This window comes from Pimephales promelas, chromosome 25 (genome assembly GCF_988280905.1).
Source record: "Pimephales promelas chromosome 25, fPimPro1.hap1.1, whole genome shotgun sequence".
Classification (NCBI taxonomy): Eukaryota; Metazoa; Chordata; class Actinopteri; order Cypriniformes; family Leuciscidae; genus Pimephales; species Pimephales promelas.
Genome location: NC_142793.1, coordinates 16387848 through 16409983, shown reverse-complemented (window position 1 = coordinate 16409983; position 22136 = coordinate 16387848). Strand labels below are relative to the sequence as shown.

General features: G+C 37.8%; 1 protein-coding gene across 2 annotated transcripts in view; it reads right to left on the bottom strand.

Annotated features, from left to right (window-relative positions):
- Nucleotides 1-22136, bottom strand: part of hipk3a (homeodomain interacting protein kinase 3a) — a 36654-nt gene that overhangs the window by 5988 nt on the left and 8530 nt on the right. The window contains exons 3-14 of one of the 2 annotated variants that reach the window (XM_039647825.2): nucleotides 9610-9733; nucleotides 6163-6282; nucleotides 5955-6041; nucleotides 4678-4862; nucleotides 4428-4587; nucleotides 4204-4327; nucleotides 3694-3815; nucleotides 3429-3544; nucleotides 3176-3337; nucleotides 2640-2936; nucleotides 2066-2212; nucleotides 1715-1971 (exon numbers count right to left, since the gene is read on the bottom strand). In XM_039647825.2, the coding sequence (XP_039503759.2) occupies nucleotides 1715-1971; nucleotides 2066-2212; nucleotides 2640-2936; nucleotides 3176-3337; nucleotides 3429-3544; nucleotides 3694-3815; nucleotides 4204-4327; nucleotides 4428-4587; nucleotides 4678-4862; nucleotides 5955-6041; nucleotides 6163-6282; nucleotides 9610-9733 (1901 nt within the window). Of the gene's footprint in view, nucleotides 1-1714; nucleotides 1972-2065; nucleotides 2213-2639; nucleotides 2937-3175; nucleotides 3338-3428; nucleotides 3548-3693; nucleotides 3816-4203; nucleotides 4328-4427; nucleotides 4588-4677; nucleotides 4863-5954; nucleotides 6042-6162; nucleotides 6283-9609; nucleotides 9734-22136 lie in introns of both variants that reach the window. The other variant, XM_089127389.1, reaches the window with a different exon arrangement.

Here is a 22136-nt window from a genome sequence, read left to right as displayed (position 1 = left end):
CCGCTAATAGAAATAAACGTTTGCAGTTTGGAACAAGAACTGCAACTTGTACGAATGAAATTGGCTGACGTTCTGTTCACAAGAAAGTGATTTAAACATCAAAATCAACAAGTATAAACTTTGAGGTTGAAAAAAATAAATAAATAAAAACTGAGGACTTACCAACTTATAAATAAACTTAGATAGCAATATATTTAAAACATAAACTCTCCTCAAACTTTCCATGGACACCCCAAAAGGGTAACGTGCCATGAGAAGCTTCTGAAAGAGTTTACCACTCCAGCAATATTTCTTTCATAGCATGCGTTGAAAACAAAGCATTGGCTCCACGTAGGAAGCAGGAAAGATATGCTTTGATACGAAAGGGGGAGGCCGGGAATTTTTTTTCAAAAAACAAGTAAAGAAATGTAGGCCAGTCAACACGCAGAGTTAAAATGAATACAGGAATGAAAAGATCACAGGTATGGGAGAGGGAGCTCAAACCGAAAGGGTCACTCAACACTGGGATGTCGCGCACAAGACACAGGGTCGCAGTGCACGTTATACCCATAATCACCTGCGATAGCCTCTGTGACAACTTCCTGTTTCTCTCCTATGACCTGAAAAGTAGACATTGGCTGTGACCACACTAAAAAAACTGGTTGTGCAGAAGGAACTTTGTATTAATAGCCCAATTTTAGACTGGAAAAACAGCAACTGTTCAACAGTATGGAATGAAGCAAGTCGGTTTATATTTTTACCACACAGTCATGTGAAAACCTGAGCTGTGGATGTAAATGGGATGCAAATAGCACTTCAAGAAACAGTTGTACATTAACCTACATAAGACAAAGGACCATTACAGGGTTGACAAAAGTTGAGCAATTTTCTATTTAGTTTCTTGAGGCATGATAGCACAGAAAACTATTTTGACCATCCTTAATTTAGTGACAAACTTTTTTGTTATAATGGACATACAAGAGAAGTATATTTAGCATAGCACTAGAATAAAAGTTTAACTTTTTTTTACATTATCCCCTAGATTCACAGACAATGCTTAAGCAAGTCTTAGGCTCAATCCCAATTCATCCCTTGAATTCATCGATTCTTGTTGAAATTGAGGGGTAGGGCGAAGGGGTAGGGCTACATAACAGATTTTTCAGAGGCACACGCCAAACGGAGGGCTACGAGAAAGTTCACAGAATGCATCGCAAATCACCAGCGAGATGGCTTCGCAAACGGTTAAACATTTATATTTAGCGCCAGATGACACCACCATGCATTTTATTTACTCTTATAATAATACTATAGTCATTTAAATTAAGAAATTGTATAATAAATTACCTTTCCTTTCCTAAAAGGTACCTTTGTAAAAAAAAAAAAAAGTGAAAAAAAAATTACCAACTCCAAAATTGTAAATGGTAGTGTAACTATCTGCGAAGTAATCTTTTAGTAGCACTTTAACAGCATGGAAAGATAAAAGGTTGATTGAGATGACGCACGCTTCAGCTCAGATTAATTCAATGGCCCATAGACTTCCACAGTAACAGTTACATTTTGTGTTGCTTTTATGCAATCTAAAGGACAAGTTGAAATGATTTCCTGTAATAATCAACAGCCTGCATCAAACCCAAAACATAATTTCAAGAAAACTAAGGTTTCACTTTATTAAAAAACTTTATACATTTCTGAAGATCTACAATTGGGAGTTATTCAACACATGGCCAGTCCATACCTGTGTGGTGCTCACTGTTGGGGTGATGGTTATTGTTCAGCACTCTCATGGGCGGCACCACCACGGTCCTCACCGCAGGTTTATTCAGCCTTGTGTCAGGGTGTCCACGCCTTGCCTGGGGTTCCTGGTTCTGGTTCTGATTGGTCAGGAAATGTCTTTCGGGGAAGGGGCTGTCGTGGGGCCCTAGGGAGGAGTCTGAAGGGGGCGAGCCGTCTACTGTTTCACACCCACTTTCATGGCCGTCATCTTCTGATATACTGCAGTAGGGCACAGGAGGGAAAGCACATCAAAATACATACAGACTCAACCTCACCTCACAGTTCTACTGGTGTTGAATATAAAACGCCATACCTGCTGGGTCTTTTGCATGGAGAAGGGCTGGATTGTGCCGAGGCTGAGGAGCTGGTGCTAAGACTGCTATCAGGACTGCTGAGGGAACACACTCGCTCCATGTTGAGAGAGCCTGTGCATGCTTCACACTCTGGACTGCCCTTACACCTGTCAGACACATGTCATTCAATTTAGTAACAAGAGCCATGTGTATGCAAGCTAAACAGAATTAAAGTCCACTACTGACAATATATTCTAGTAGTGTTTTTACAAGCATTTTATTTCACTATGATAGTATGTTTTACAACATAATTTAGCGATACAAAACCATTTAAAACCTCTCACTAAATTAAAAAGGGTGTTTTTTCTTATGCAGCTTTAAGGCTTCTATATGCAAATTACTTCTTTTATTTGCAAATAAATTAACCAATCATAACATAATTCCCACCACCCTGGCCTGAATACTGAACATACACTACTTCTCTGTTGGAAACAATTGAATTGTTTTATTTAGCATGGATGCATTAAAATTGACTTTCGGACAGTGATGTGTGTTGATTTGTAAACGCAAGTGCATATTGAGGGTTAAACTCACTTATTAAGAGAGCACCTCTGTGCTTGTTCCTCTTCATCTGTGCTGCTGCTTATACTAATAACGCTAACCACCGGACTGGGCGACTCTCTGATGATGATAGACTCTCGTTGCTGATTGGCCACTGCTGCCTTACAGCAGCCCTCTTCCTTCACCTGCTCAGGTTCCTGCTTCACTTGGGCCTGTACTGCTCTGTCAGGAGAACTCTGCTGTTGCTCCGCACTCGCCATCCTGTTCGCCATCTTTGGTGACGGACACACTGAGGGCTGTGTGTCTGTGTAGTGCGAGACATTCATACTCCTAAAAAACAAGAAGAATGAATATATTTATCTCCACTCTACCTTTTGCCTAAAGGTTATGGATCATTTCCCCCTAAATAAAATTATGTTACTAGCTTTGGAAGTGCGTCACAGTCTGTGAAAAAGATCAATTTAATCAAAACCGAATTAAACCAACAAGAGTATCATAAGTTTCAAATAGAGGCCAAGGCATCTCGCAGGCTTTTTGAGACCCTGCCAATGACTCTAGGCTGTTCTCACCTGTTCTGGCTGGGTTTGTTCCTCTTGTTAGATGCAGGCTGAGGCCAGACCACATGAGCGATGCCAATGTTTATAGGCTGATGAGCTGACACAGCCATTTGGCTGGGAACAATAGCCTGGGTCATCACCGAACTGTAATGGCTGCTGTGTGGCCGCACTTTCCTTTAACAAAGAAAACGACAGTCACCGAAATGCTCAAGAGGTCAAGTCAGCACGTGTTTTTTAAGGCTCAGCTCCTTCTTGATGATCTTACCCCCAGTCTCCTCTCCTCTGCGGTCCAACGACTGTATCGGATGCCAAGCTCGTAGCAGGTGGTGGGACCTGCTGCCAAGCTGGCACTAGGATCTGTGGAGTTCTGTTGGACCACGGCTGCTGAAAGGTCAAGAAAGGACAATGCTGAACCTTTGTAATGCATCTTGCTTCGTGTTGAATATCGAAACTGGTACGTCAAGGTGGATAACAACCCTTGGCTGATTTCCATTATTTTTTCCCCAGTATCTTGTGAAATAGGCACTTACTTGTGCTATAACTCCTGGTCTCATGGGTAAGGGCTGAATAGCTGGGGCTTGGGTCACCAGAGGAAGAGTGTTCTCCATTCTAACCGAATATCCTCCGGGCTGATTTGGGTTTGAAGGGATTCCTGTAGAGTCAAACAACCAAATTAACGTCTCGATGTGGTTTCTGCCTAAATAAAATCCTGATGGTTTTAAAATGAAAACATTAAGACAGGCATGAATATAAGAATTGTCTTTTTTATAGTTGTATTGTAAAACAATTACTATTAAAAATAATGGTTATATTTCTTATTTTGCTGAATATTTTAATTTAGTAGTAGTAATAATAACATTAGTCATTTCATTTTAGAGAACAATTATAATTCATAATTTTATAGTCATATTGAGATAAATCACAACACTTTTGCCCAAATTGTCAAAATTTGCCCTTTTTTTTTAAAGATTAAAAGTGCCTTTGTGAATCCTAGTTCAAATTATTATGTGCATCCCACTAGAATGTGAATTTTCCAGTACCTTGAAGAGCAGGAGGGCATAGAATGAGCGCCTGCTGAAAGGAGTCGTTACACCCAAACTGGGAACTTCCTGTCTGGATGGGAATTCCAGGATGCACCACAGGTGGAGCAGACGGCGGCAGAGTCTAAATGGAGAGGTAAATAGATTAATCTCAGAAAAAAATCTGTCGTTGTCTTCTTGCTTGCACTTAAACCCTGAGCACTTTTCAGAGCATGCTGTTTTACCTGAGAGTGGACAGATGGCATTTTGTTGAAGGCGACAGTGATATTTGGAGCACTTGGAAGAGTCACAGGCTTCATGAGTGGGGGTGCTTTGTTGCGGTTGAGAGTATCGTAAATGCTTCTTGAGTGACACACATCCATGATGTGGAAACAGGACTGGACACTGTCGGAGACACACAAACGATTACTCGAGAATGACCACACAAAATAGACAACAGTCCATGAAATTGCTATTAAAAATGTCTGGACATACTGGTTGCAATGGGGGAAATCCATCAGGTGCTGCATAGTGACAAAAGGGTGAGTAAGTGCATCTGAAGGGGCGATTCTCTGATCGGCATCAATCATCAGCATCATCTTAAGCAGGTCCACGAATTCTCTCCTGTCAGCTTTCTCCGCCAACTGGTCACAGCCCTCCATGTTAAGCACAAGATTTACCTAATAAATGAATAAAAAATACAATTAGTTAAATACATTAAAACAATAAAAAACAATTATCATCATTACTTCTACCACACACAATAATAATAATTTTTATTGCTGTTATTATGCAATTAATAACGTTCATTATTATTATTATTGTATAAAATAAATATTATTAAAAAACAAATATTATTATGAATTATTAAATTAGGATATGCAATATTATATAATTATGTATTAACTATATTATTATTTTATATAATTATTAGAACTAATTATTTTTGCTTATTATTAGACTTGTAGTCAAGACTGCCTAAACCTAGACCAAGACCAGAGGGTATGAGACCAAGGCAAGACCAAGACAGACCAAGTCGAGACGATAATAACTTGTAAGATTTTGTTTTGCTTTGCCTGCCTATCTCTGCAGATTCTGAATTCTCCAAAATGAATCCATTCTGCAACTTTTAAATACATAATTATATTTTTAAAAATGAAATTATAAGCTTAAAGGGATACTCCACTTTTGGTGGAAATAGGCTAATTTTACCACTCCCCCAGAGTTCAACAGTTGAGTTTTACCGTTTTCAAATCCATTCAGCCGATTTTCTGATATTTAGAAGAATATCAGTAACCAGACAGTTTCTGGTCTCATTGACTACCATAGTAGGAAAAAAAATATACTATGGAAATCAATGAGACCAGAAACTGTCTGGTTACAGATATTCTTCTAAATATCAGAAAATTGGCTGAATACATTCGAAAACGGTAAAACCCAACTGTTTAACTCTGGGGGAGTTGTAAAATGAGCCTATTTCCAAAAAAAGTGGAGTATCCCTTTAAGTGCAGGATCCGAAAGGTGGTTTTGTCGCTATGGTTAAACACACACACCGTTGGCGGTGCGCTCAAAGTCATCTGTCAGTTGTGCAGTTACCCAAAATCTCCTGAATGAAGTTAAAACCCATCACGTCACTGATATGTGTTTTACTAAAGATCAACAACAACAATTATAAATTAAGTTCTCAACATTATTCTTGATGTATACTTTTCTTGATTTCATATGCAACAATTCCACAATTCTAAAGCTAAGCAAGATTAATGAGGTCTTACATGTCCAATGTCATCCAGACAGCTAAAAATGTACTTCCTCGCCTCCTTGGACTTCAGTCCTGTTTCAGTCTCATGTTCTTCAGTCGTCTGCAGAAACAGGAAGTGTGTTTGAAGTCATTACATAAGAAATTCACATCAAAACTTTAAGCGGAGCAGACAGTAACTCAATCCAGAGAGCTATGCTGTTTATGACGAAATGGACCCTTGCCTTCAATCTCCAGGTTGCATACGTTGAATCGGCCTCCTTGCAGAAGAATCTGGCCGTCTTCGTCCCCACATTCAGAAGCTGCTCACCTGGTAACCCTTGAGTTTGAGAGATGTAACGAATCTGCAGAGATGTTTTCAATATTAGTGGATTTCTGATAAAACAAGTAAAAAAAATCCTTTGATTTACAAAGCATGACAAGATGGTGATGGTAGTTTTCCACTATTCCAAGAGGAAGTAATGTGAGATAAGGCTGGTCAGGAATAGGCAGGTCCCTATGAGTGGTATGCAGCAGGGGAATTGTGTGCCAAAATACCAATGAACCATTCAGAATGGTATTTTGTCTGACAAGTATATTTGTATCACAACCCTAGTGCTTACAAAAGATAAATATGGCTCAAATGTATTCAGAAGGAACAAATATTTCAAATACTATAAAAGAAAAGGGAAAAAAAGCACAGAGTGATATCAATCGACAAGAACCAGCAAAACCAGCTCTGATTTGCAAAACAAAAGAGACGAATATAAGCAGATAACTTCTTCAGTTGTTATTTCAAGCTCTCAGTTTCATCAGCTTCTTGAAGGCTGAGTTCGGCAAGCTCAGCGTTTAACACTCAATACTGAGCGCAGGATGGGGTCTGCTGCTCCTCAAGGCTTTATTAAGATGCCAAGTCAAGATGCTGGCCACTCATTCTGCCCACAACAGATGTCAAACAACTTGAGGGAAATGGAAAGTTTAATTGGAAGTGAATGACAAAAGGGTCAAAATTAACCATGGATCATCGTAAATGTCACTGGAGGTGAAAAAATAATATCCTGAATGTAACAAAAATGTGAGTGTGAAATTAAGCCCCATCCAGTGCATTTCACTGATATTTTGCCTATCTAATATTTGATACATTTCATTTAATTATAGGCATGCGGTACGTGTTTAGTATTTGTTTAATGTTTCTGAAGTTTTCATTAAGACAATTGAACTTTCCAATGATCAAAGAATCCTGAAAATGATTCAACAAAAATTAAGCAGCATAACGGATTTCAAAATTGACAATAAGAAAAGTTTCTTGAGCAGCAAATCAGCATATTAGAATGATTTCCGAATAATCATGTGAAGTAATGATGCAGAAAATTCAGCTTTGCATCATAGGAATAAATTAAATTTTAAATGTATTAAAATTTTAAATATATTAATATTTTAATTCAAATATTATAGTGTTTTAAGCAATAAACAGCCTTAGTGAGCATTAAAGACTTAATACAAAAACATAAAAGAAATAAATCTAACAACCCCAAACTTTTGAAAGGTAGTGTATCTTGTGCATCATTAACAGCTACTTAATATAATGTGGATGTTATTATACATTCACTTACAATATTGAATTAAATTTTTCAGAGAATTTGTTTCAAATAATTAATATATATTGAAGTATTTCAAATAAACAGACAACACAATGGGAAAATATTGCCTTCGGTATTGGACATTAAGTCAACAAAGCACTGAAAATGCATTTCCAGACATGAACACTGACCTTAAGAGAGCTTTGTTTTTCACTCGAGTAGGTTTAAACTAGTTGTCTAACTAGACTAAGGTTTGTGGTAATACTCTTTGGTTTTCATCTTTAAATTATGCTACATCACTCCCTTTTAACTACCTAGTGTTGTGGTTTGTTTGCCAAAGCACGCTTTTATAAATCTATGACGGTAACGAACAGTGACTTCATAACGCAAATAACATCACAAAGGCATTAACGGTGTTTGGTTAACCATAGCGCTGTCTTTTTAGGGAAGGCAGGAGCAGTTCAACCCCACCAATGCATGAGTCTCTGTGTAAAAACACCATTGTTCTTGTTGCCTTGGGAAACCGAGTATTACTGGTCGGTGAACTCTTCTGACGTTCGCCTTCAAGCGTGCATCTGTTGCTTCTCAGAAAGACTGTGTCATAGTGGGCCTCTACCAGTGAAAGCACAAGCCACAACAAAGCCCTCTTTGGCTGCTCGCTCTCATTCCTCTTAGTCTCTTCCTCTCTCGACTATGACGCCACCTCTCCTTTTACAAGCGCTGAGGCTCAACACCGCTGTGTTAAACAAGCAGTGTTTATGGCATCTTAGGGGTGTTATAGTGCCATGATCGGGTTGCCGAAGCGCTGCACAAACACAGAGGCACTGAAGTGAGAACCTGCTGATAGTGCAGAGGGAGAGGGTGTGTGTGTGCGAGTGGGGCTTTCGGTTATAAATACATTCTGCTGTGTGGAGTGGAACTGGACCCATTGCTGGCACTGACAGGCGGCCCAGGGGTTTGTGGTCAGCAAACCCAGTCCAGCTTACTCTGACATAGCCGGCTAGTTTTGCTCCTGTCATATGTGACATTTACACCACCTACGACATCTGGTTTATCGGCAGCGCTGGTCCACGGTGACCATAAATGTGCTCACACATTTTAATGTGTGCAAATCATCTTTCAGGTTGTGTGTTGAAATTTGCTTAAAATACTGAGCTAACAAACCTGGTCATTTCGCATAAACAAATAAATAAAATCTGTAGACATTGGGTTTTCTGTACGTTTTGTGGGAAAATACTATATATTTTATTAGCCAAACTGTTTAATACAAATTTGCATTTCGCATAAATTTACTTGGCTCTCTACCTGCAAAGATTTACAATGGTTGACTAAGAATATCCAAATTTAAATAAATATATCATATTGATTTATACTAATTAAAAAGATAAATCTAATAAATAAATTAATAACAATTAAATAAAAATCATTCAAAATAGTGACCATGCTTATGGAATCACAGAAGTGAAAGCCCAAGATGATCTCAAAGATATTTTATTTCATTTTAGAGGTCATCCTGGGCTAACCCTATTGTAATAAAATCAAATGAAATATATATTTTTTTTAATTTTAAGAAATCATCCTGAGCTTACCCTAATAAAATAAAAAATACAAAATATTTTTAATTAAGAAATCACCCTGAGCCAGCTCAGGTAAGCCCAGGATGATCTCTAAAATTAAATATCTTTCAGATCATCCTGGGCTTACCCTATTAAAATTACATTTACTTAAATTAAAGTTGTTTTAGGTGGTTCCTAGGGGGACAAAATTTATAGATAAACTCAGTTTTCCAAAATACACTATTGGTTAGTCCCTATCTAGCATGCTCAAACTGGTTCCACAGTTTGCGTTTTGCAACACGACTGTTACGACATTGAACAGTCTAGCTTTTAAAAACATGTCAGTAAACCCCTAGACCCCGTTCCATTATACTTGCACCCTGTATGTACAGTTTTGCACAACCCTGCTGCTAATAATATTCTTTTTTGTGAAGAAAAGTTATCACAAAGCCTTACACTGAGGATAAAAGCAAATTACTGTCATACTCTACCACACATTAGCATGGCCCCAATGCAACAAAGTGAGTCATTATCCGAGATCACTGCCTTATCTTACCTGGTCATACTCCAGTGCTCCTGGATAAAGTGGCCAGCCCAAGAAGAGCTCAGCGATGACGCAGCCAAGTGACCACATGTCTATGGCCTCACAGAAGGGTAAGCCCAGGATGATCTCTGGAGCCCTGGAACACATTATCAGAAAAGAATAAGAATTAATGGAGTTGTTACCTTGACAACAGGCTGTTGATTGAAAATTGTGGGACACGCAATTACAAAAGCTCTGGAGAAGAATGAAGATGCATTTGTTTGGATGAGTAAAATGCTATTTGAATCATGAATCATTATGATAAATGTCAAGACTGTTTATACACATCTAATGTTAAACGCAACAGTTAACGTGATGCAATGACACAGACTCAGTAGTTTGGGTTTGTGACATCCATGCATGTCACGTCTCGCGCTCTTTAAGCTCAAGAGTCATGTTTTGTGTCCATATTGATATAATCTCGAGTCTAATGACGCAGGGCTCCTGTTCTGATGCAGCGAGAGTCTGCTGTTGGATCAGGGTTTTGACGTCAACGGGCCCATACACATCTGCTACCGTGACAACCGGAGGGAAAGTGCTGGCTGCCTAGCGACAGATGAGAACGGATCTAAACACCAAAACTGGATGATGACAGAGTCGAGGAGTCGGATGACACAATTAACCCTGGTCACCATTAATAATCAACTACAGAGCAAACTCCTCATGCACAGTTGCTAACAAGCTTTGCTGTTTGTCCGAGACCGTTGTTTACCGATCAAACATGTAGCACCTAAAGTCAAAGGACACACAGTTAAAACAGTAACTTTTGCCACATCTATTGATACAGGAACACGTCATGCTAGGTCACTAGTAAGTGACTGTAACTACCAACAGGACACTACTTATGCGGTAACAAAAGCCACTATGAATAATTTACCGATGGCTTGGCAATGTGAGACTACCAGTTTAAATTCGAAACTTTGAAATTAAGTTACAGTTAAGGTTTCCATTATTGCCTGTACATTTAGGTCATTCTTAACCAGCTTAATCTTCATAGTCAATGGTGTTGCAGAAGCACATGTGATTCCTTTTAAGCTGCACAACCAATTATTTGCACAAGCATTTTATGATGCATTATAAAAAGAGGAATCACAGCGTGAAACAAACACACTGCAATGCTAGCTGTCAATGGACTGAACTGCTTTAAGTTATACATATGCAAGAGGAAAAGGGGGAAAAAGAAAAAGAAAAGAAAAACTACCGGCCAGATAATCTTGTTAAGTGTTAAGCTAAATTCAATTGTTTGCAGTTGAATAAAAAAAATCCAGTGAGCAAAAGTAACTTGGAATTCGTGTTACTGAAATATCCAATCAATTAGCATGGTAACATTTAATAATAACAATAAATAATGAATTATATATTATAATAAATTAAACTAATTTAATAAAGTAGCTATGTCCAGGCAGAAACTGCAGTTAATTGTTGTTATAAAAAATTATTATTATTATTATTTTTAATTTACAAAAATTAAAAAGGATCTGAAGGGTTGTTTTTTTATATTAAAAAAGTATTATTATAGGTATATTAAATGATTTAATAAAGGCCACCTAGACAGAGTACACAGGGTTTTTCCTTCATATTTTCTCCACTGGTTATAAAAAGGAAATTTCTTTGCAGAATGGGTTTAAACATAACAGTGGTATGGCGCTAAGAGTACTAAGCTTGTATTGGTTATGCTTTAAGCTACTAAATTGGGCAAACTATTAAACAAATAATCAAACATTTACAAATCGGCTTGCATATAAAAGGCATTTTTTCATAAAATGTCCAGTATAAACCATCTACATCATTACATTGAAATTACCCAATGCATGAAATTACCCAATCCATAAGATTATGGTTTTATGGCACAAAAATAATAATACAGTTATTAAATATAACTACAGACATAGCTGTTGTTTCAAAAGAATAACTACAGTATCAAGCACGAGAGGCTATTTTCTGCCCTGGTAACGGTATGGCTCAGCTGACAGTACAAACATGAATTTGTTTGGCTCTGTGACAACAAATAGAGTGCTCTATATTCTGCACAAGATCTTATGGCCTCAATCCTAATAAACCTCCAGCATAGTGATGGGAAAAGTGATGAAATCCAGGGCCTAACATAAGTTAAACCTGATAATACCACAAGCTCCGGCTACACAGAGGAGAAATCCAATAGCAAGGGGCATTGGAGGACGAGAGGGTATTAGGCCAGCTAACAGACCCTAAACCAGGGGTTGGAAAGTAAGTTTGGCATTGGGGCCCCCCAAAAAAATGTTCCTACTAGATGATATGCCAGATTATAGTCAAAGGATAATTAAAAAAATTAATTGATTAAAAATGCAACAACAAATTGTCCGTGACAGACTATTACAGTGTCTTTTGTAACTGATAGTGAGCTGTTGCTCTGTGTTAATTAATCCTGTATTAGGACAGTCATTAACAAAAAGCCACATTTGTGTGTGGTGGTGTCTGGATTTAACACTAGATAAATTAATAAAGCAGTAGTGCCCTAACCTGGCAAGTATCTTCATTTACCAACTTGCAAAACAGACCACCTTACTAAAACACAGATGTGGGAAATGTGGAATCGATAAAAATAACTAAAAAACTTTTAAAAAGTTTCAAAGTTAAGACTACTTACTTGGGTATATCAATATGATTTTGCAGATCTTAAAAAAAAAAAATAATAAAAAAATCCCAGCAACCCACAGTCAGCAGGAAGTCACATTTCAAGTGAAAGAATCAGGGGAAGTTACAGAAATCAGGTAAAAAAAAAAAAAATGATGACATAAACTTCCCAACTCAAACAAAGAGAGTTACTGTTACGACTATTAGTATTTAGAGGATGCTTTTGCACCCGTGCTATATTTGCTTGAGTCCAGGCCAGACTTCAAATGTTCAAGCTCTTTACCCTGGAGAAAGATTAGATTTCATAGTGGTAATCTCAGAGCAAAGCTCCGTTTTTTAACCGCAGCCAAGAACAGCATGGACTAAAAACAAACTAACAAATAATGTAATGTTATTCTCAATCTTTGTTAATTTCACACAACTACCACATACAAATATTTGGTAACATGAGTGGAGTAAATCCCACTCCATTGCTGCTTAAACAAGTGGACCCTGCAACTGCTAGCTTAATGAGAGTCTGCAAATTAGTGTCTGAAAAAAAACTTTAATATATTTCCAAAATAATGTTGAATAATTTCTGAAGACTGGAGAGATAAATTATATATTTATAATTTTTAATTTATAAATAATTTATTATTTATAAATATTATTATACACTAATAAATTACACCTTAACATTTAAATAGAAAACAGTTATTTTAAATTCACAATATTATGTTTTTACTGTATTTTTTGATCTTGGTGACTCCAATCATTTGAATGGTAGCGTGTTGTCTTTAAATAATTGTTTATCAGATTCTTTAAGACAAACACAAGGTTAAAACCAAAATATCACACAAAAAAAGATACCAAGATGAAAAAAAAAGCACCATGAGAATGTTCTCCATTACTGTCAAATTTACAAAAAGTGTTTTTAAAAGAAAGTGTTTTGCATCAACCCGTCCGCTGTTCTCTGCCGTGCAACCTGATTCCACAAGGATCATGTTTTAAAGACCAAAAGAAAGACTAAAACAAGGAATTTACCAACAGTCCCAATGGTGCCCACACATGCTAAAAAGGACAATTTTCTGAGTCACACAAACCAGTAAGTCAGTGTTCGTCAAGCAAAGCCATGCTAAATTTGAATCCCTCTCCAGCTCAGTTATTTCCTGTGAGGTCAATGCGGTGGGAAGGAGGGGGGTCCGAGTCATCTGGTTCAAGCTGCAGCCGGAAAGCCTGGAGCGACCACAGTCTAAAGCAGCTACTGGGACAGTGACCTCTCTGAAGGCCAACTGAGCCTCTGCAGCTGTTCAGAAAACAAGCTTACGGCACGTCGTCTAGAGAGTGCCGATCGGGGTGGGACTTCAGTCGGGGGATGTTTAAAAAAAAAAAAATAGAAAGGCAGTGAAACGTGTCAGGGGACGTGAGATTAGGGAGATCAGCTGTGTCAAAACCGCTGTCAACAGTCTCTCACTGCAAACAGGCAGAGTGCGAGAGGGTGTGGGAGTTTCAGAAATCCACCCCCAGCTGATCGTCAAAGCGTAACCCCCGGGTTTCAACGTCTTGTGTTGCTCACAAAAGGGGCGAGGACTTCAGACTCTCTCCGGCACACAGTCAACCGCCCGCAGAGAGTCGAATGTGAACACGTAGCTGAAGCAGAAGATCCACACGTGCCTGCCAGGAGCGAAACATTAAAGCCTAACATTAGCCGGTTCTGAGAACGAGTATGAGAACGTGGGTCACTGGGTTTTTTTTCCTCCCCTCCTGCTCAGCATCCAGTCAGAGAGCTCTCTGTAAACAAATCCCACCCAAACACTGCTTATCTAATCTCCTACAGCAGAGAGCGGTTATTCGGACTTCCCCTTCAAGTCATCCAAAACTTTTCCGTGAGCACCACGGGTCCCTTTTTGCATAAAGGAACATACATCACTGGGTTTTATCTACTAATCTGAAAGGAAATTTAAGTTGAGTAACACAACCCGAGCCATTATGACATCCTGTACCAGAATGAACTTTCAATAGCACGCACGGTAACACGAAACAAAAACAGAAGTCATAATACTGGTTATATTTTATATTGTCCACACAAAATGAGGGGACTTCCCCACTTTTCTGTGAGAGCCACAGGTCCCTTTGCATAAAGGAACATATACCACAGTAGTGTTGGGCGATATGCTCCATTTTCATATCGTCCTATCGTCAGCTTGTGAGATCGGCGATACACGATATTATCGTGAGGGGGCGGGGCTAACTTATTTGATTATTAACTTGATTATTTAGCCTACTCATTAATTTGCTTGTTTTATTAGCCTACTTCGTTTTATATACGAGAATCTTTTTTCTATATTCCTAGCAAAGGTGGAGTGTTTATTAATAGGATCAGGTTATTTCCTGGTATAGTGAAGTAAAAAAAAGAGATCCTAATCCTTTTGTTTGTCAACGGGAAATTTACGGACACATTAGCCTATTCTCATGCCATTACATGCAGCATTTTGGTCTATTTCTGCACGAGATGAAAACACGTTTTAATAATTTCTTGGGTCAGAAAGAGTCGGAGTTTGCGATATGTGTCCCCCTACCAGTGCGCTCTCTGCGCACTTCACATGCGCACTTCAGTAAGCACGAAGTACGCGGGTTAATGTGTTTTAAATGCCGATAGAAACAAGAGCAAGGGCCAAACGTCTAGCTGAGTCGATCGGTTTACTTATACTTATGACTTGACTCTGATAAAGGAAACGTTTACATGACCACATGCATTGTCAAGTTTATTCAACATAATCAGGTTAAGAACGTCGTCGCATGTAAACGCGCTCTATCTCTGAAAGTGAAAGTAAAAACGGACTGCTTTCGGCATCTGCATTAACGCCGCGTTCCCTCAGAGACGACGATGATAACGGTAACTATAATACTATTTTAGTGATATTATTATTAATACTATTTAGTAATTGTATTGTTTTTAGTGTTAGTGTCATTAAAAGTTTTGTTAATGTGTTACAGAAACAAATATTGACGAACAACGATGCCGTTTTCATCTTGGATCTGTAGGAAATTTAATTTTGCGTCTGTTAAAACGAGCACACTTGATAATTTGTGAATGGATCACCTTGCGATTGAATTTTGATGTAGGATGTTTTTTAGTCTGTTTTAAAAACATTCTCTAAGAGGAGTCCTCATTAGTGCGTGTGTTGTTGCAATTGTTATGAGGTGATGTCGTTGTAAATTTAGGCAAGGCAAATTAATTGTAGTTCCTAATATTCATTTAATAACAATACTAGCTTTATAATAATAATAATAATAGGCCTAATAATAATAATTTAATACATTATGGTAAAACGAGCCAATTATCGTATTGATATCGTCAAAGGCATCTGCCATCGGCGATATGTCAGACTATCGTCGATACACGATACTATCGTCTATCGGCACAACCCTATACCACAGGTTATCTCCAAAACTGATAGAGAGGAAATAGAGTGGTCCAGGTATGGTCCAGGTGCTAGCATTATAGCACTTTGGTTCCATCGTCCCTAAGTCTATGGGTTTTGTGAATGGGATTTTGGCTAAAGGGCTGAAATAAGGTCTGTGGTGTGAAGACAAGCTCAAGACACTTTCATGTTTTAATCTACGATATAAAATACACCAGTATTACGCCACTCACTGTTCCACGTATTAAAAAAGGTGGTTGCCAACAAGTGGCTAAAGGGGACTACAGACGCTGTTGAGTAAAAGTTTCAGAGAATTTGTTTTAGATAAAAACTGAAAGGTTGTCGGAAGCTAAGTGAGGTTGAAGACTTAAATACGCACAGTAACACAAAACAATGTTGGCTGTAAATCTGAATTTCCCAATTTTAAAAGAACACATACTGAACAAGCTGCTTTTTTAAAAGATTCTACCACAATTCTGAATAGACAACAAAACAAAATAACTTTTTAGAGGTGTTTGCAAAATGTTAATTAAAGCAGTCTATTTAAATTTGAATTCGTTATTTTTGTTAAAAAAATAAATAAATCTGTTTGACTGAATAATTCGCCCAAAAAGCATAAAGACATAACATTTTTCATTACTGGAAGAATCAGAGCTTTTGAAAAAAATGAATGGTTCCTTGACAAATACATGGTGTAACAATGTAATTGATACAAACATTATTTGTAGCATCGCATTACTTAGAAAATGTAATTTTCTCTATTTTGATCACTACCATAGACATCTGTGTTTATATCTGAACTATAAACTTATCCCAGTACCTCTGTGATAATTTGATCACATTGGTGCTTGAATCAAGATTGCGTTCTTTTAACGATTAATCATGCAGAGCTCTAGTTACTTGTTTTTCTGTAATGAAAGTGCCTAGCAATAAAACAATTCCCTCTATTCCCATTTCCAACCATATCACTCAAGTATTGCAAAACATACAGACAAGCTAATGTTTTTCTCCAGCTAACGCCCAAAGGTTAAAGCATACCACTCATAGCTGAAGCCTGGCTCGTGAGCCGTCCCATAGTTTTAGAAGCAGAGCATACAAATGAGAACACACTAGCTACAAAATCACATTCTGTGCGACCTCTCAACAAGGGCTATTCTAGAAATGAGTTAAGGGTTTAGGGTACACCAACCAAACCTTTTTTAATGGCTAGGCATTCCTGAGGTCACAAGAAAGCAGATTCCCATCAGAGGGGTTAGGTTACAAATAACTTAAGCATGAGGAAAACTTAAGACAATTCAAAGTGATATTAGTCAATATAGAGTGCTGCAGGTATTAAAATAAGGATTGTGGTTAATGTAAGCTTTAGATATTTTTGCTTCATAAGGCTCGCACACACAACTGAATGCAGAAAATGAAGTATACCTGGGCCTTTAGTGGTGATGATGTTGTGATGTGACCGTAGTGTAGTTCGTTCATAGCTTACGTTTATCCTTTTGATTCTGCCGATTACATTTAAGCATAAAAAAAATCATAAAATTTATTAAGATCATCATGATTAACAAAATGTGTAAGAATAATAAACTGTTGTTGGTCACAGAGTTTATTTTCTGCAATACTCCAGAAGTCAACTGAAAAATTTCTATTGGGTTTTTGTCGAGGGAATCGGGGTGATGTCAACTAGGGCTATCCTGTCAATTTAAAATTTGTTAAATTTTGAATATTCAACGCAGAATATTAATTGCAGAAATAAAGAGATCTTCATTGCGTAAAAACCATAACCAAGCAGTTTCAGAATGCATTTTCTGCTCCGCGTTTCCATTGCGTGCCAAGACGGATGTTGCTAGGTAAACAAACCAGAGTTTTTAATAAGAAAAAAATAACCGACATTTAACCCAGTTTCTTCAAGCTCTTCAGAGACGGAAGTGTTGTTTGCATGGAGTGTTATGTGCATGGAGTGTTACGAGGCAGAGGCCCCAGAGCTTTAAACATAGCCTTTTCAACACTGCATCATTTCAGCTCCCATCGGAAATGCTGAGAAACGCAGAGAGTCTGCCGGCTTCAATGGAATCAATGTACATTAGATGGAGCTGAAAATAATCCTCTATAAAAGGCCTGATGATCTCAGGAAGCAATAGCATGAACAGCTATATTATGAGGTATTGATTTGGTTTAGATGTTCTTGAGAAGACCGAGTTAAGGAATGAGGCAACATTAAGGTTAACATCTAGGCTAATGATTCAGCTAAGAATCTGTAGAGTTTTTTTATTATTATTATTTGTCTTGTGTCAGAGTGCTGGACATTTTTGGAAGCTGAAAGTATTTTCAAATTAAAAATATTCAATAAGAGAACATGAAAGGAGCAAAGGATTAAGAATTTTACGAAAGTTAAAATTCTGCAGAAACCCATACGGCTTTAAAGGGATACTCCACTTTTTTTTGGAAATAGGCTCATTTTACCACTCCCCAAGAGTTAAATAGTTTAGTTTTACCATTTTCGAATCCATTCAGCCGATTTTCTGATATTTAGAAGAATATCAGTAACCAGACGGTTTCTGGTCTCATTGATCAAAACTAAACTGTTTAACTCTGGGGGAGTGGTAAAATGAGCCTGTTTCCAAAAAAAGTGGAGTATCCCTTTAAAGTCAAGATGAAACAGAAGTAGCGACAAATCGTTCAGTCTATATTATGATGTACATTCAAGTGTAATGGATTATTGGGAAAGTATTTTTTTTTTAAACTGCCAAGTCATTGGATTTTTTTGAGATGTGGGTGTTGCATTCAAAAAATAATGCAAACACGCAATCGAGTGTGGAGGGGTGGGGTTTAAAACACACTTAGCAATAGAGGTTCTTTATTGGCATCTTTGGTTCCATGAAGAACCTAATATCCATGGAACCGTTCCATTACACAAGGTTCTGTAGAGTGGATGAACGTTTGACAGCTATTCATATGAAGATGATTAGTACTAGGTGTGGAAGGGACTAAGGTGATGAGACCGTGCAGTCGCTCACATAAACTTTTGATGTTAGGTGCGTAAGCATCAAGCTGGGAATCAAGCCAGAGGCTTCTACAGATGAAATGGGAAACTTATACCATGGCATGTAAAACAAACTCCAGGTTCTAAGGAAGGTATAAAGCGTCACACCTGTAACCTACCCTGTCCCAATTCAAAATGTTGAACAGCAATGGCGAGCTGTTACAGGAAGCAGCAAGTGATCAGATTTCATTCTCAAGTGGATGATATACAGACCATGGCATATCAAGATGGACTGACAAATGGATCAAAGTGCAGAAACTGATACCAGGTATTTAAAACTGATACCAGGTATTTAAAACACAGCTAATCACCAATAAACAATCCTTCTTGGTCTGATTTTAATTTCAACCCCATTTCCTGCTGACGCTGACCTAATCATAACCAGCAGTATCTGGACAACTTTGACATATCACTGTGCAAATGGAGCAAAAATCAAGACTCAAGTTGCATCCATCTTGATGCATTGAGTTTGACACAATGTAAAAGGTTTTCAGATAATTCAGATAAAAACTATGCAAGGGTGTACTGTAATATATGTACCATTTGTTAACAAAATAATTGTGTTTTTTGTTTCATTATGCATTAGAGATTTACCTTATAGTAATGCACTCCTTGTTCTGTTCTGTTTTGTGTTTTAATGCGTTTATTAAAAAATGGAAATGTTGGGAATGGGGATCCTTGACCTAAATCACAGACTTGTACTGTGACCAGGAGGCAATGTAATTCTGGCTATTGTATTGCCCAATGTTTCAAAAATAAAGAAGTAAAAAAAAAAAATTATGCATGGCAGAAATAGTCTAGATGGAACTACCTTATAAAATCTCTAGAGCTGTTCAATATCAGTTACTGGCCGATATTGGATCTTTAATGCATTTCCCAATTTTTACATGTAGATTACCTTCGCATTCATTCAACGTTCAATTAAAGTTCATCTTTAAAAAGAAAAAAAAAAATAACTAAATTTAGTAACACTGCAAAATGCAATCTTAAGCAAATCTCAAAATAAAATCCATTATTCATATTGTAAAAAGCTTTTATTTTTAATTTAGATAAAATTAATTACATTTAATATTGGCCATAACACAAAAAATAATTGTATATTAATATGTGTATTCTACTAAAATAAAAAACACAAAAGGAAAATAATGCTCCAAAGTTAAGCTATCTGCAACGCTTGTCATGTGAAGGTCAAAGTAGCAGATGATGCTTGTTTTGAGGGCTGTACTGACGTCCTGTTGCAAATCATGTGAAAGGGTCAAGACCGGGCAAACAAGCTCCCTGCAAGAGACTTGACCCAAGACTAGACACAACTTGAATGAAGACCAAGTCTGAAAACGCTCAGTCTGCAGGGTCCATCTATTCATGACGCACCTACCATTTGGTTGGAAGTCAAATAGCATTCTAAACCTAGTCAACGAAGCCTACTGGCCCAGTAACGCTGCAAGGACTTTGCGATGCAAGAATATGGTATCAAAGGGCATGGGATGCACAAACAAGATTTGTGCTCTCTTTCCAAGTGAATCATACAACCAAACCCTTCAGGCTGCTCATTAGTCCAGGAATCTGGCCAATTAGGTCTTCTTCATCTGCAGAGAGAGTCCACACCAACTGACAAGAAACAGACGTTCACACTTAGTCATTCCTCGGGCCAAAGATGAATGCAGGGCTCGGTCAAGGTTTATTATACATATGGATGCATGAAGATTGTAGAATTGTGGAAAAATAATCACATCTGCAGCTGCAAGCGATGCTACATTGGCCCACTTATGCTTTTAGATGCTGGTCAGGAGGTTGCACTTAGTTGTGCATTGTTTGCAAACCATTAGACGCGTTTACTGGGTATGCCTTCTAGAGGGTTCAAGCAAGTTAAGTGGAAAATGTGCACACACACACACAAAGTGATGACTAGAATAAATGGTTGACATTGATTGGGCAAAGTCAAGGTCTCAATTTTGATCATTCCATGGTTTTGCAAAAAACACTTTGTGAATTAATGAATGTTTTACATCTTCCAGAAGCCAAAACAGATTTATTAAACCAAAGTGTTAGGACTTTAAACTTTATGACCCATAAGAAAAACAGAAGAGTTGCATAATGCTTATTATGGGCTGGCAGCAAAACCTGTCATTTGGTTTCTATGGGTGTGCCTGCACAGATATCATCACGTCTGCATTTTAAAATGAGGCTGATCTCCTTCACACTTGTTTAGGTATGAAATAAACTGCTCAGATACACATTACAGGATAAGAAAAACCTCCAAAATGGCTAAAATTAGGCTCAGCTACTGTTTTATTTATGTTGCAGTTTTATTTAAACTAAAGGCAGCAGATCCAGGAAAAACGATTTGACATTAAATGTTACTGTTGCACATTAAAAAGGTACCAAGAGGAAAATTAGTATTTAAGAAATAATGCAAATTCAGCAAATCCATAACCCTGAAAATGCATGGAGGGTCTCTTTCGCCTGTGTAACTTAAACTAGGGTTTTAAGTGCAGGACTCGGGAGTACAGATTGCTGGTTATTTGAAGAGCATACACACAATCTATTGAGGCCAGCCAGACTCAGGTCCCGTCACTTGGCCTTCTCTTTAATGCAAGCAGCTTGTTATGCAACTGTCCTGTGTATATCAGCTTTCCTGGGGTTTTAACACTGTTTCCAAAGTTCTGATACTATTATCCTTCTGGTGGTTAAGTAGCCCATTTCAAAACCCAAAGCTGAATGAGGAAACCTGGAGCTGATTTGAGCACAATCAATGTTGCAATACTACAAATTTATTTTCATTACTCAAAGTGGCTTCATTAATGATGTTAGTACACTTAACGCTGTATAAAATGAAGGGCTTTCTCTGAGCATCACAAAAGTGCACTGCCTCCTCCAGGTCATGATTTGTGACAATCTACTACAATCTGTGAGAAAAAGAGAAAAGTTAGGCTAACCAGACAATGGAAATTTACAATTAGACAAGGAAATGCCAGTATTTGGACACTTCAAACCACATTTCTTTGCAGAACAAAGACAGAATGAGTGAAGAGGAAACAACAGGATGAGTCACTTTAGGAGGCCAGAAACAATAAACCATGGCACCTAATGACCCATTCCTGTAGCAACTTGAAACTCAAGCAAGTACCTCACTTTGTGGAACCCAACACACGCTGATCTAAGCAACACAATGAATTATTAATAGGGCCACAGTGATTATTTTAGCAAAGAGCCACTAGTACGTTACCAGACTAGGGATACCACTATTACAACCAATTCATGAAAATTTTCAGCAACATTATCCGGTAGTGATTTGCCAAAATGTTCGCAACAAAAACATTTTCTGTTGAAATAAAGTAGGAATTAGTTCCTCTTTTTCACAGGCAATTTTTTTACTTGTTGTGCGAATCAGGCTTGCTACGATAGTCGGTGTTGTCGATGTTACCGGTGTTCAGAAGCAACACCGC